At 37.1% G+C, this 14,013-nt stretch overlaps 1 protein-coding gene across 1 annotated transcript in view; it reads left to right on the top strand.

Moving 5' to 3' along the window:
• LOC150085766 (ran-specific GTPase-activating protein-like) overlaps window positions 1–13,748 on the top strand; it is a 130,125-nt gene extending 116,377 nt beyond the window's left edge. The window contains exon 6 of the mRNA XM_090373471.1: window positions 11,812–13,748. Coding sequence (XP_090229597.1) covers window positions 11,812–11,969 — 158 coding nt within the window. The 3' untranslated portion in view covers window positions 11,970–13,748. The remainder of the gene's footprint in view (window positions 1–11,811) is intronic.
• The last annotated feature ends 265 nt before the right edge of the window (window positions 13,749–14,013 follow it).

Genomic DNA, 14,013 nt, shown 5'->3' with positions numbered 1-14,013 from the left:
ATGATATTAAGAGTAGGAGACCGGCAGAATTACTTAAAAGTACAGGTCAGTGTTGCAAAAAGTCGTGAGTTAGGGTTCAATTTGAAAGTGTCTGCAATTCTCCCCAGACTCGATAGGAGGGAGTATATGATGGGAGCTTTGTTGATCAGTTCAGCCCTGGAGAGATTGTGCAAGGCTTGAGGGGTAGAATTTTTCTCTGCTTGATCTGTGCTTGTTTACAGGAGCGACTGCTTCTACAGGGATGAAATACACCTAAATAGAAAGGGTGCAAGGATATTTGCTGATGCTATCGAGGTAGAGTTAGTTGAGTTGGAAAACTGCTTGGGGGGGGGGATACCGGACTAATAGATTAACAGTAAACATTGGCAGAGATGAAGGTGATTCTTGCACTGCTTCTGCTGAAATGAGCAGTGGCCTGGAAAACAAGGTGCAGGTGATTCCAGAGACTGCTGGGAGTCATTGCGGAACAAGTAAATACATGGGCTGTGTTAGGTTAGCTAAGAATAGAAACAGGTGCACGTATACATGTGTACACCAATGCTAGGAGTATAGTAAATAAATTTGATGAATTTGAGGTATTGGTCAAGACTTCAAAGGCAGATATTGTTGGGATAACAGAGATGTGGTGTCACATAGATATAAGGAATGCAGAACTGAAATTTGGGGAGTACAATATGGATAGGAAGGGAGGAGCGGTTATGCTATTGGTTAAGAAACACAAAATCCAAGCAGGTACAGCCAGTCAACTTGGCTAGCATTGCAGTGTCGAGTCAATTTGGTGTGACATAAGCACTGGGAAAAGAAATTGAGAGTAGGAGTGCGTTATAGGCCTAATGAGTATAAGAAACAACTGTACAGAGAAATAGAGTGGGCCAGCAAATCAGAGTGTCTTATATGGGGGATTTTAATTTTCCTGATATTTACTGGAATTTGTGAGTTGGTCACACACACTAGCAAGGCTTTTGTGGATTTATTGGATTTTTGTTTTCAGGTGCCTCCATAGCCAGGTGGGCAGGAGCAGCAGTGCATAGCACACACTTCCTGATTAGACTGGGGTTCGAGCCGGTGACCCCCCAAATACTGAGGATGTGGAAGGTCAGGAAGTGACCACCACATATCCCCAGCCCAGATAAAGGGTGAGATTTGATGCCAGGAAGGGCATCCAGCCGTAAAAATTTCATACCAAAACAGTAAAAACGTTGACCTCATGTATATTTAATAATAATGGGAAAAGGACAAGACCAAAAAAAAAAAAAAAAAAAAATTGGATGATTGTTTTCTACAGCAGCATGTTCGGGAGGCAACTAGAGGGAGTAATACTTCTTTCTTCGTGCATTAAGAATCTGCAGATAAATGCACTAGGTGGCAGTGATCACAGTGTGCTGAATTGGGATTTAATGAAAGAGGCAACTACCATCAGGGGTAAAGGGAAGGCTTTTTGCTTTCATAAAGGTGACTATGGATGGTCTGAGACAGTATTTAAATGATGATGTTACCAACAGCACATTCAAAATGGGAAGCATTCAAAGAATTAATCTTGGAAGCTACTAGGCTTTTCATACCAACTGAGAAATATTGTTCACGGCTTAGTCCTAAATGGATGTCAGATGAACTAATTAGACATGTGGTGAAGAAAAATGCATGAGATACATAAATTAACGGGTGACACAGAAGCCTATGATAGATATAAGCTGGTCTGTAACCATGTCACAAAGGAGGTTAGGCAGATTTACGAGAAATCTTTGGCAAAGGATGCAAAGAGAAACAGCAAAGAGTTCTTTACTTATGTAAACTCTAGAAGGAAGGGGATGAATCAGATTGGTCCACTTGTTGTCGATGGTTCAACCTTTGATCCTGCTCAGGAAGCTAACAAACTAAATGAGTATTTTTTTTCTACATTCACACATTGAGGATGGGGATGATTTATTGAGGATGGGAAATTCCAGAGGTGTATTAAACTCTGGCAGTAATCTAGATAATCTTGTAATAACTGAGAGGAAAGTGGAGGAGAAATTGTTGAAGATAAACATAAGAAAGATGCCTGGGGGTGGATGGAATCAATCCAGTTATATTAAAGGAGGCAACAAAGGAAGTAAGCAAACCCTTAGCCATAATTATGAGAGCTTCCTTTAACTCCGTGGAGGTACCCATGGACTGGAGATGTGCAAATGTTGACCCCCAATCCACAAAGGGGGAGACCGGTAATTATAGTGCTGTTAGTTTAACTTCTGTTCCAGGGAAATTAATGGAGTCACTGGTTAAAGAAGCATTGCAGGATCATCTAGACAAAACTTCAGTTGTAGCTCGGACACAGCATGGGTTTTTTAAGGGGGAGTCATGTCTGACCAATTGTATTGGATACTATGATGTTGTCTCAAAAATTAACTGGATGCAAAGAATAATTTTGATATCATATATTTGGATCTTAGAAAGGCTTTTGATACTGTTGACTGTTGCACATGGGAGACTGCTGTACAAATGGAGCAGTGTGGCATTGGAGGTAAATTGCTGCTATGGTTAAAGGTAATCAATGAACACTGCTCTTTGTGGACTAATGTTATTAGTGGAGTCCCATTATTAGTTACATCATGTTATTAGTGTTGGGTCTATTGTTGTTTTCTGTATTTATTAATGATATTTATGATGGTATATCAGGCTTTATGTCCAAGTTTGCAGACGATACAAAGGTCGACAGGGTTGTTTGTGACGCTAATGACTGTATGCTGCTGAAACAGGATCTAGAAAAGTTGAGCAGGTGGACTGAGAGGTGGCAACAGAAGTTTAACATTGACAAATGTAAAATACTGCATATGGGAAGCAGTAACCTCAGAGTAACATAACAACTGTGTGATACTACGGTGACAGTGGTAGGGAGTAAAAAGAACCTGGGGGTAATTGTGCAGGCAGATATGAAGTTTTCTGACAGGCAGATATGAAGTTTTCAGACAGTCTGCAAGAGTAGCTCATGGTGTTTTGTCAATGATATACAGGAATTTCTCTAGCAGGGATAAGGATATGAATATCCCATTCTATATAAGGCAATGGTCAAGCCACACCTTGAGTACTGTATACCGGTCTGTAGGTCTCATTTTAAGGAGGGTATAGAGCTGTTGGAACGAGCACAGAGAAGGGTAACAAGATTAGTGAATGGAACAAAGGGTTGCTCTTAAAAAGAAATGCTTAAATTTTGCAAATTACAGTGTCTGGAGGCTGGGCACCTGTGAGGTGATCTGATTGAAGTGTATAAAGCCTTGAATATTTTGAGCATACTCAGTGCTGATGGGACTCTTCTTCTTTCTCAGAATAATTGCGTGACAGGTCATAAATTCAAATATATATATATATATATATATTTTTTTTTTTTTTTTTTTTTAAATTTGTTATTAAAACATACTTTTAACATTTAAGTATGTTTTTACTTAAAACATACCTTTTTACATAAAATGTACTTTTTACATTTTCAGCGTGTTTATGTATGTTGAAATTAGCTGTTTTCGAGACATGGTGTAGTAGAGTATGTAACTTTAAATTCTTATTCAAGAACTGTTCGCAGAATTTCACAATTGTCCAGAATGAAATTTATCAGAGTTCTGTAACAATCACACAATCTGAGGAAGCAAAACAGCCTTACAGAATAGATAGATGGTGGCACCAGATGTCTTTTTTTTTTTTTTTTTTTTTAAATTTGAAAATCTTGATATGCCATATGTTTAGTGGTGATAGATTGCAGAGCAGTTTCAAAATGCCCGATTCATTTTGACCGACAATTTTATTAATGTAGCATACATTTGTAGAGGACTCTAATGCAAATGCATTAGTCCGTTTTGTAGGATGTTCCTTTTTTAAAAGAAATTAATTGTACAGTATTACAACTATATTCTTACATCCTATCCCAGACTACAAAACCACTATACGAAAAGCTTACTACTCCCAATGGAAAAATATATGGCAAGAAATAGCAACAATATGTGGAAATTAAGATGTAGCCATCCTTCCTCCAGGAAAGTAAGTAAAAGAGTGGTTTTTGCAAGAGCACTCATTGGACACTTTCATATAACTCATCTGTACCTTCTTGTTAAGCAACCTCTCTAGTACAGTTACTGTCTAGTCCACATCTACTAGAGTCCACTTAACATGTAATTACAAGTACTTGTGGCCAGTACCCAAGCCTGCATGTCTGCTTTAGAGAAGGGTCCGTTAAAGAAGTTTTTACTGTATTAGCAAAATGCTTTAAGCATAATTACAGAACATATAAACAAATATTTGGGCCTAAGCCCATTGGGTTCGCAATGGGCTTATTTCCAATGTCAGATATTTATTTTACAGCAATTGAAAATAGTATATTAAGCCCAAGTATTCTCACAGATCAAAATATTTGTTCTTTTTGGAGAATATATGCTGAAAATCACAGAACTACAATGGATAGGCTTTTAAAGCAGTTCAACACATTCCAGATTAAGTGTATGACACAGCTTCCAGATTTGGAATCCTCAAAGGTATCTACAGTCTTGATCTTAGGGGCCATCTAGCCCTTTTTATTAAAAAAATTTTAATGAATCGCTCATTCTAAGTTCATGTGCCCATTCCAAGCCCGTTCTATCAATCTTTTGGTCAAGAGGAGGGCATCCCTCAAGGGTCAGTTCTAAGTGTTATGCTTTTTGCTATCAAAGTTAATTCTATTACTGAACAACTTCCTCCAACTGTAAAAAGTGCTTTCTTCATTAATGACATTATCATCTTCTCTCAGTCATGCAACATGATGGTTATCTAAAGGCAATTGCAGCATGCCTTTTCAGATTCTTATCTCAGAAGACTCTCTGCGTACACTTTTGTTGCAAATGGAACCTTTGCCCTGAACCAGAAATCAAGCTCTGAGAAGTCATCATTCCAGTAGTATTCAAGACGAAAATCTTTGGTCTCGTTTTCAATAATAAGTTGTCTTTTTGTTTTTTACCTCGTATCCGTCAACTGTGGACAAGGTGCACAGTGGTACTGGACCTGTTATGTACTGTCTCATCCAATAATTGGGAAGCAGACCGCTGCACTTTACTGCACCTCTACTGAGCATGTCCAATCTAAATTTGATTATGGGTTCCAAGTGTGTGCATCTGCTGGAAACAGTGTACTTTGATGGCTAAACCCGGTTCACCATCAAGCCATTTGCATTGCTACTGGAGCATTCCGAACATCCCCTGTGCAGAGTTTATACGTTGAAGCAACTGAATTGTCCCCTTTGCTCTGATGAAAGCAATTGTCGCCAAAACTTGTAAACTGAAATCCCTGTCAGAGAACCCTACATTGACATCCGTTTGAGCCACAATGAGAAAATCTTTATAACACCTGTCAGACTGCAAACTGTCCCTTTGGTATTTGTGTCCAAGAGAGATTCACCTCACAATAGGCCCAGTCACTAAAACAATACTTTCCACCATGCAACTTCTCTCTTAGCATCAGGTTAAAGAAGAGCACTTCATCTGTCTACGTACAACTCTGTTCTGCCCATCGATCTAATTTCCTCCCTATCTTTACTGATGGCTCAAAATCGGAGTCATCTGTAGAATCTGCTGCTGTCTTCCCATATAGCATGGCTTCTCAGAGAATTCTACAGTAGTGCAGAGTTGCTATAGAGCTTGCCTTGGACCACATTAAAATTAATAATTATCAAAGGTTTACACTGATTCTTTAAGTGCATTACAGACTTTATGCAGAATTAGATATAATTTGCGTCCAGTACTCTCCAGGGTTCAGCAGAAGTGGTTTACCATTTATGAATTTACATTTGATATCCCCTTGTGCTAGAAACCAAGCCACATTGGGATCAGGGGAAATGATATGCTTGACACTGGCCAAATCAGCATGTGTTATACACACCCAGTGGCAACAATCATTGCATGGATAGACCAAAAACAAGTTCTATCAAATTAAGCCCGTAATCCAAAGATGGCAGTTATATCGTTTATACTTCGTTCACTACTTTATCCTTCATTTGACATAGTGACCAATATTCACAGGTCACTATAATCTTTTAACAACCTTCTTTTTTACTTTTTATAAATGCCAATATTCATTTATCGTTGTTGGTGCATTATAGCCCAGGTCGCTGTTGAGCCAGTAAATCCAAAACCAAACCAAATTGAAGTATAAACTTTAAATAGAAGGAAAAAATGGTGTAAGTTTTAAACTACTTGTTTAGAAGGTCTAACCAACTACTTGTATAGATCTACTCAAGTTATTCAAATATCAGCTCGATCAACTCTAAAATATATTGGTTTGCCATCTGTGAGATATAGTTCTTCAGAAATATCAAGCAGATGTGCATGATATGTCTGAACAGCATGGTTTTTTTTCCTCAAGACCACTTTTACCCTGCATAACTGAAATTTTAAACAGGTTTTTGCAATACATGTATTAGTAAAAACACAGAGCTACAAGGCTCAGTAACTTCTACGTTGTAAAAATCTATATAATATTAGTGTAAACACACCATAGACAACTCTTAAACAAAAAAAAATCTACGTTAGTAGTGGGAAGGGCATCATTTTATCTGTATCTTATTGTGCTCTTCTTCACGAGTTGCCATGTATTGCACTACCTCGAATAAGTAACGCTTCACTAAAAGAGAAGACTATAGTTACTTATTTTCAGTGGGCACCACCACCCAGGTGGCACCATTTCAAGGCTTGTTGGCCTTTCATCGGTGGGTGGGCAGTTACGTTGTAACAATATATTTAAAAGAGCAAGAGATAACCTCTATCTTTTACGTAGAATGTTTCCAGTCAGTGCTCCCTAAATGTAAACAAATAAAATAAATGGATTAAAAAATATATTTCATATTCATTTACATTTGGAGAGCATTGACTGGAAGCATTCTATGCAAAAGATTGAGGTAATCTCTTAATCCTTTTTTTTAAAAAAGTAATACATGTATGTTATTAGAAACTGAAATAAAACAATGAAAACTAGATTGTATTTACTGCAGCTTGGTAGTTTTATTTTATTGGTGCATGGAAAAAATTTATTGGAGTCAGAGTTAGGGAGCAAAAGTTGAGATACTGGTGAACCTTCGGGTTTCTTAATATTATTTCTTGCTTTTTGCTATACCCGACATGGTTTTTTTCCCCCATGCATTATTCCCTCCTATATACAGGAAATAACCACACCACCACGGTCTAACTTCTCTAACAAGTTTAATTTTTGCACAACACTCAGATGCACATGTTTTCTCTTTTTACTAATTTCCTTAGGGGCTATGATGATACGCTGGAAGTGAAGTTATAGAGAAATCAAGCACAGACAAGTACTTAATGGTATGATAGCAAATGTATTGATGAACAGACTGGGATGCAGACACTTGGACACTTGCTGTTAAGTGCTGTGGCTCATGAGTTCCCAGTTTTCCCTGATACGAGCACACTCAAACTGCAAGCTAGTGCAAATCTGCCCCTACCCCCCATTAAATTCAAAGTCCATAAAATAAAATAAAATAAAATGCTAAAATCCTAATAAAAGAAAATAATGAATATAAATTATGCATACATGAAGCTGACACTTGATTTTGAAGCTACATGACAAGAATTTAATGTCATTAAATACAAGACCAGCTGTGGATTTTTCAAGACATGGAACTTAAACAACATTAAGTTCCCTTCACTATAGCATTAGCATTAGTAGAGGCATTTGATGCAAAAAAGCAAGCTTATGCAGCATCAGCCAAAAAAAAAAAAAAAAAAAAAAACCACTTCCACTTCACCCCTCTGTTTGTTCAAAATACCTGTCCAGCTGAGCCTTAAACTTATTTAGGCTATCAACTTCCACGACAAGGGATGGAAGTCTGTTCCACCAACCAACCACTCACTGGCTAAAGGCAAATTTCCGCACGTCTATCCTACATCTGTCTTTCCTCAATTTGAATTTATGCCTTCTCAGGTGATTATTCTGAGCGAGAGGAAGAATCCCATCAGCATTGAGCATGCTCAAACCATTCAAGGCTTTATACACCTCTATCAGATCACCTCGCTGATGCCTAGTCTCCAGACACTGTAATTTGCAAAACTTAAGCCTTTCTTCGTAAGAGCACCCCTTTGTTCCATTCACTAATCTTGTTGCCCTTCTCTCTGTACTTGTTCCAGCAGCTCTACATCCTTCTTGAAATGAGGCCTCCAAACCTGTATACAGTACTCTAGGTGTGGCCTGACCATTGCCTTATACAAGGGAATATTCACCTCCTTATCCCTGCTAGAAAAATTCCTGTCTGCACTGCTCAGAAAACTTCATATCTGCCTGCACAATATACCCCCAAGTCCTTTTCATTCTCTACCACTGTCAGTGTAGTACCACAGAGTTGATACGTTGCTCTGGGGTTGCTGTTTCCCATGTGTAGTACTTTACATTTGTCAATGTTAAACTTCATTTGCCCCTCTCAGCCCATCTGCTCAACCTTTCCAGATCCTGTTGCAGCAGCGTAGTGTCCTTGACAACCCTGCCTACCTTTGTATCGTCTGCAAACTTTGACATTAAGCTTGATATACCATCATCAATATCATTTATTAATACAGAAAACAATAATGGACCCAACACCGAGCCCTGAGGGACTCCACTAATAACATTTGTCCACGATGAGCAGTGTCCATTGATTACCACTCTCTGTCTTCTCCCCCTCAGCCACCCCTTTATCCACAGCAGCAATTTGCCTCCAATGTCACACTGCTCCAATTTGTGCAGCAGTCTTCCTTGTGCAACAGTATCAAAAGCCTTTCTAAGATCCAAGTATATAATATCAAAGTTATTCCCTGCATCCAGTTCCTTTGTGACTGCATCATAGTATCCTATCAAATTGGTCAGGCAAGACTTCCCCTTAACAAAACCATGCTGTGTCCGAGCTATAACTGAAGTCTTGTCTAAATGATCCTGCAGTGCTTCTTTAACTAGTGCCTCCATTAATTTTCCTGGAACAGAAGTTAAACTCACAGGTCTGTAATTGCTTGTGTCAGCCTTTGATCATCCTTTGTGAATTGGGGTCACATTTGCACTTCTCCAGTCTGCGGGTACCTCCCCTGAGTCCAAGGAAGCTCTCATAATTATGGCTAAGGGTTTGCTTGCTGCCTCCTTTAATATAACTGGATAGATCCCATCCACCCTGGGTGCCTTTCTTGTGTTTATCTTCAACAGTTTCTCCTCCACTTTACTCACAGTTATTACAAGATTCTCTAGCTTACTGCTAGAGTTGAATACACCCCTGGCTTTCCCCTCACTAAATAACTCCTCATGTGTGAATGTCGATGCAAAATATTCATTCAGTTTGTTAGCTACCTGAGCAGGATCATCAACAGTTGACCCATCGATATCAAGTGGACCAATCTGATTCCTCTTCCTTCTAGAGTTTACATAAGTAAAGAACTCTTTGCTGTTTTTCTTTGCATCCCTTGCCAAAGATTTCTCGTACTCTGCCTTCGCCTGCCTAACCTCCTTTGTAACTTGGTTACAGATCAACTTGTATCTATCATAGGCTTCTGCGTCATGTGTTAATTTGTATGTATCCCATGCATGTTTCTTCTCTGCCATATGCCTCATCAGTTCATCTGACATCCATTTAGGCCTAAACCTTGAACAATATTTCTTAGTTGGTATGTAAAGCCCAGTAGCTTCCAAGATAAGTTCTTTGAATGCTTCCCATTTTGCATTTGCTGTTGGTAACATCATCAGTTGGTCCCACTGTATAGAATTTAAATACTGTCTCAGTCCATCGTATTCGCCTTTACGAAAGCAATAACCCTTCCTTTTACCCCTAATGGTAGTTACCTCTTTGAGTAAATCCCACTTCAGCACACTGTGATCACTGCCACCTAGTGGTTCATTTATCTGCAGATTCTTAATGCATGAAGAATCACTGCTGATAATCAAATCAAGAGTATTCCTCCCTCTAGTTGCCTCCCGAACATGCTGATGTAGAAAACAATCATCCAATAAATCCACAAAAGCCTTGCTAGTGTGTGAGTGACCAGCCCCCAAACTCCACTCAATATCTGGGAAATTAAAATCTCCCATTTAAGATTCTCTGATTTACTGGCCCACTCTATTTCCCTGTACAGTTTCTTATTATACTCATCAGAGTCATTAGGCCTATAGCACACTCCTACTCTCAATTTTGATCTCCCAATGCTTATGTCACACAAAACTGACTCGACACTGCACTGTTCAGCGATGTCCACTGGCTTCACTTCCTTGGATTTTATGTATTTCTTAACTAATAGCATAACCCCTCCTCCCTTCCTATCCAGTCTATCCTTTCTGTAGACGTTTTACTCCCCAAATTCCAGTTCTGCATTCCTTATATTTGTGTGATACCAAGTCTCTGATATCCCAACAATATCTGCCTTTGATGTTTTGAGCAATACCTCAAATTCATCAAATTTATTTACTAAACTCCTAGCATTGGTGTACACGCAAGTATACATGCACCTATTTCTATTCTTAGCTACCGTAACACAACCCATGTGTTTACTTGTACCGCAATGACTCCCAGCAGTCTCTGAAATATCCTGAATCTTGTTTTTCAGGCTTCTGCTCATTCCAATAGAAGCAGTGCAAGAATCTCTTTCACCTCTGCCAGTGGCTACTGTTAATCTATTCGTCTTTGTATCCCCCCTACCTAGAAGTTTTCCGACCCACCTAACACTGCCTCGATAGCATCAGCAAATATTCTTGCACCCTTTCTATTTAAGTGTATCCCATCCCTGTAGAAGCAATCTCTTCTGTTAACAAGTACAGTCCAGGCTGAAAAAAATTCTACCCCTTGAGCCTTGCACAATCTTTCCAGGGCCGAATTGATCGAAAAGGCTCTCATCATATACTCCCTCCTATCGTGTCTGGGCAGAATTGCAGACACTTTCAAATTCAACCCTATTTCACGGCTTTTTTTCAACAGTGACCTGTACTTGTTAAGCAATTCTGCAGGTCTCCTACTCTTGATATCATTAGTGCCAACGTGTACAACTATATCACCTTTTGTGCCCTTAAAAGATGATATCTGCTCTACGTCATCAACCTTTGCCCCTGGCAGACATACCCTGGTCCTGTTCCATCTATCCTTTTTACAAAGCATGTTCCCCGTTTCCCTGACAATAGAGTCACTAACAACTACTTAACTGAATAGCATCTAAAAAAACATGATGGTCCATAGTATATAAACCACCCTTCTGTTTTTCTTCCATAATAGAAATTGAGTTAAAGCTAAAATAGTAGCTTTTAAAATTACTGCTTTAAAGCTAATTCACTAAAAATTATCTTCAAAAAAGTAGCTCCTTTCAGATTTCATCATTAAGTAAATTAAATTCAGTTTTGTTTAGGTTGCACAAAGGGCACACCTTGACTGGAATGCATTTTAGCATGCATAAGGTTAGTTTCTTAAAGAAACTTACATCACATACGTTTTAGAACTTTTTCATCTGTATTTTTTATGATCATTTAACTCAACAGATAGTGAGGTGAGTTATTTAAAAAGAAGCTCTTGCTGTTTTTTTCTGTTGGATTAGAAAGACATAATAACTAGCAGCCATCGAGTTATAATTATGTCACTGCTTCATTAAAGGGGGGGGGGGATATTGTTCCTTGATTGCTATTTTAAGAGCAAAAGTGACCTGTTGCTGTCCACGAGCATATAAAATTAGATTGGTAGTAACGTGGGGCACATGACTCAGCTTCCCAACACCTTGGTTAAATAAAGTATGTTTGGAACAGTCTTAATATTTTATTTTGAAAATTTAGTATAACTACTGGATTTGTTCATAGATATTTTATATATCATTGTTATAGTTGATGGACCTCAGAAGGATGGAAAGGAAGTGATTTCTCAACTGAGTGCACTGACTCTGACAGACTTGCCACATGGTAATGGTGAAAGCAGTGAAACAACATGTGTAAAGGGAGAAACTCAAGATGGTATGCTAGATGATAAAAAGAATAATGTTTAATATCACTTCTGAAATTGAACATTTTTCTTCAATGACTTGCTACAGCTCAAGACTTCTAGGTCTGTATATTGTGTAAGAATGATATACATCAGAACATCAATAAATGTACCTGCATCTTTGCCTTACCTGTCCAAGTAATCCAGCCTTATTTGTCTATCATAATTTATTAACATTTAAAGAATAACTTCAGCTCTTTTCTTAAATTCATACACGAATTAGTCAATAAGAGATGATGAAATGTTGCCTGCCATTTTGGAAATAAAATATAACCAGTACTTGACGACACAAAATATAATAGATGCTGGAAGATTCTCTGCACAGTATTTGCATTCCTACTTGTCTTTCACTTGTTGGTAACTGATACTGTTAGAAGTATTGTAACTTATAATCCTTGAGTTTGGTTAATTTTAAATGAAATAAATGCATGCTCTCTATAAAGTGACTATACAACAGGGAAGTCATTTGCATGTTTCATCATGAATTTTTCCCCCTAATCATTTTTGTTCATTTTTTAATCTCACTTAAAATAATAAAAAAATAAATTTAAACTGAAATGTGATCTCTAATGCATGACATTCTGTCTTGAATGTATTGGACACTAATCCACTCAGTCATGAGGGAAGACTGCTTAAATTGACAATTTTTTTTAACCCATCCCTCAAATAAAAAAAAGTTGTTTAAAAAGATATCAATTCTTACCTTATTTGTTAATTGATAAAAATTATTATGAATAACCATTACTAATTATTATAGGTGTTTTACTAATACATTATTTTAAATATTTAGATATTTTCTATTCAACATTCAGAAAACTTTCAGCTTAATTGAAATGATATTAGACTTTCAGGAAAATTTTATTTAAATTCTTCCACTTAACAATAGAGCTGATTAATATAATAGGAAGAACTGGTTTCATTTATTTGCATATGTGCAAACTACTTTCTTTCTGTAATGCATATAGTTTTGTTATCCTTGACTCTAGCATATGGAATGGAAAACAAAAGTAGTTTAATGTGTTGAGAGAAGAACGTTAAATGGGCATTCATGATGAATTAATGTGAAATGTGAGCAACACCTTGATATCAGTTAACAAGAACTGTTATCAAGTGAATTTTATTGTGTATAAAGTAGTTATATTAAGTAAATTAAACTCCCCACAACAGACTACTTGATGATTAGCAGAGTTTCTGGAATACATGTGAAACCTTGTCATCAGGCCTAATCTTGATAGACTTGAAGGTTGTTACTGACCATACAGAAGAGCGTTCTGCTCTGTACAGTTAGTACTAGCTTAAAGTATTACTATATGCACAATAAAATTCTTTTGGTTCCTTTGTGTTATTCAAATTTCATATCAATTCAGGAAAAAGTTTAATCACATTGACATAAGTCATGTGATTTTAACACCAGATTAAATTGGTATACTGAAACATGAACGTATCCGGAATTTATGTGAACTACTACATAAGATTCGGCTGACATTTTCTGAAAGGTATGAATACCTTTATATCTTTTTTCTGATAAAATGCTTTTATATATATTTGTTTGGGGGGCCACTGTATCCGGAACCAACTAATGTATACCCTTTAACTGGAGAAATATCATACTCTTGTGATACAAGGAAGATGCAAAATCAGTTTTAGAAGGGGACCATTATGTATATTTTGACATTCTCAATTAAGAACTGTAATAATGTGAAGTAAAACTAAATATTTTTGTGTGTTTTGAGAGTTCTATATGCTTTGTATTTTTAAAGCCTTATCTATTTCCAGAACATTTGTACCTGTCAAGATTATACTTTTGCAACATTTAATAGAAAGTGTCATTTATTAAAAAAAAAGTAATAAAAAAATAAATAAAAAATTTTACTATGAAACTTAAGGAGTTAAGAGCATTAAAATTTTTTAGTTTATGAATTCTTATCTTTAATATAATATTGTGTGAAGTAGGAAAGCATTAAAACATTTCAGCTTAGGAACATTTCCAATTCAAAAGATGTAAAATATATTTACTATTGTCACTCTGTTAAAGAGAAAATAAAATC

The sequence above is a fragment of the Mastigoproctus giganteus genome, chromosome 5 (genome assembly GCF_048544385.1).
Source record: "Mastigoproctus giganteus isolate SK-2022 chromosome 5, ASM4854438v1, whole genome shotgun sequence".
Taxonomy (NCBI): domain Eukaryota; kingdom Metazoa; phylum Arthropoda; class Arachnida; order Uropygi; family Thelyphonidae; genus Mastigoproctus; species Mastigoproctus giganteus.
Note: the sequence above shows the minus strand (reverse complement) of the source record. Positions and strands in the feature narration are given on the sequence as shown.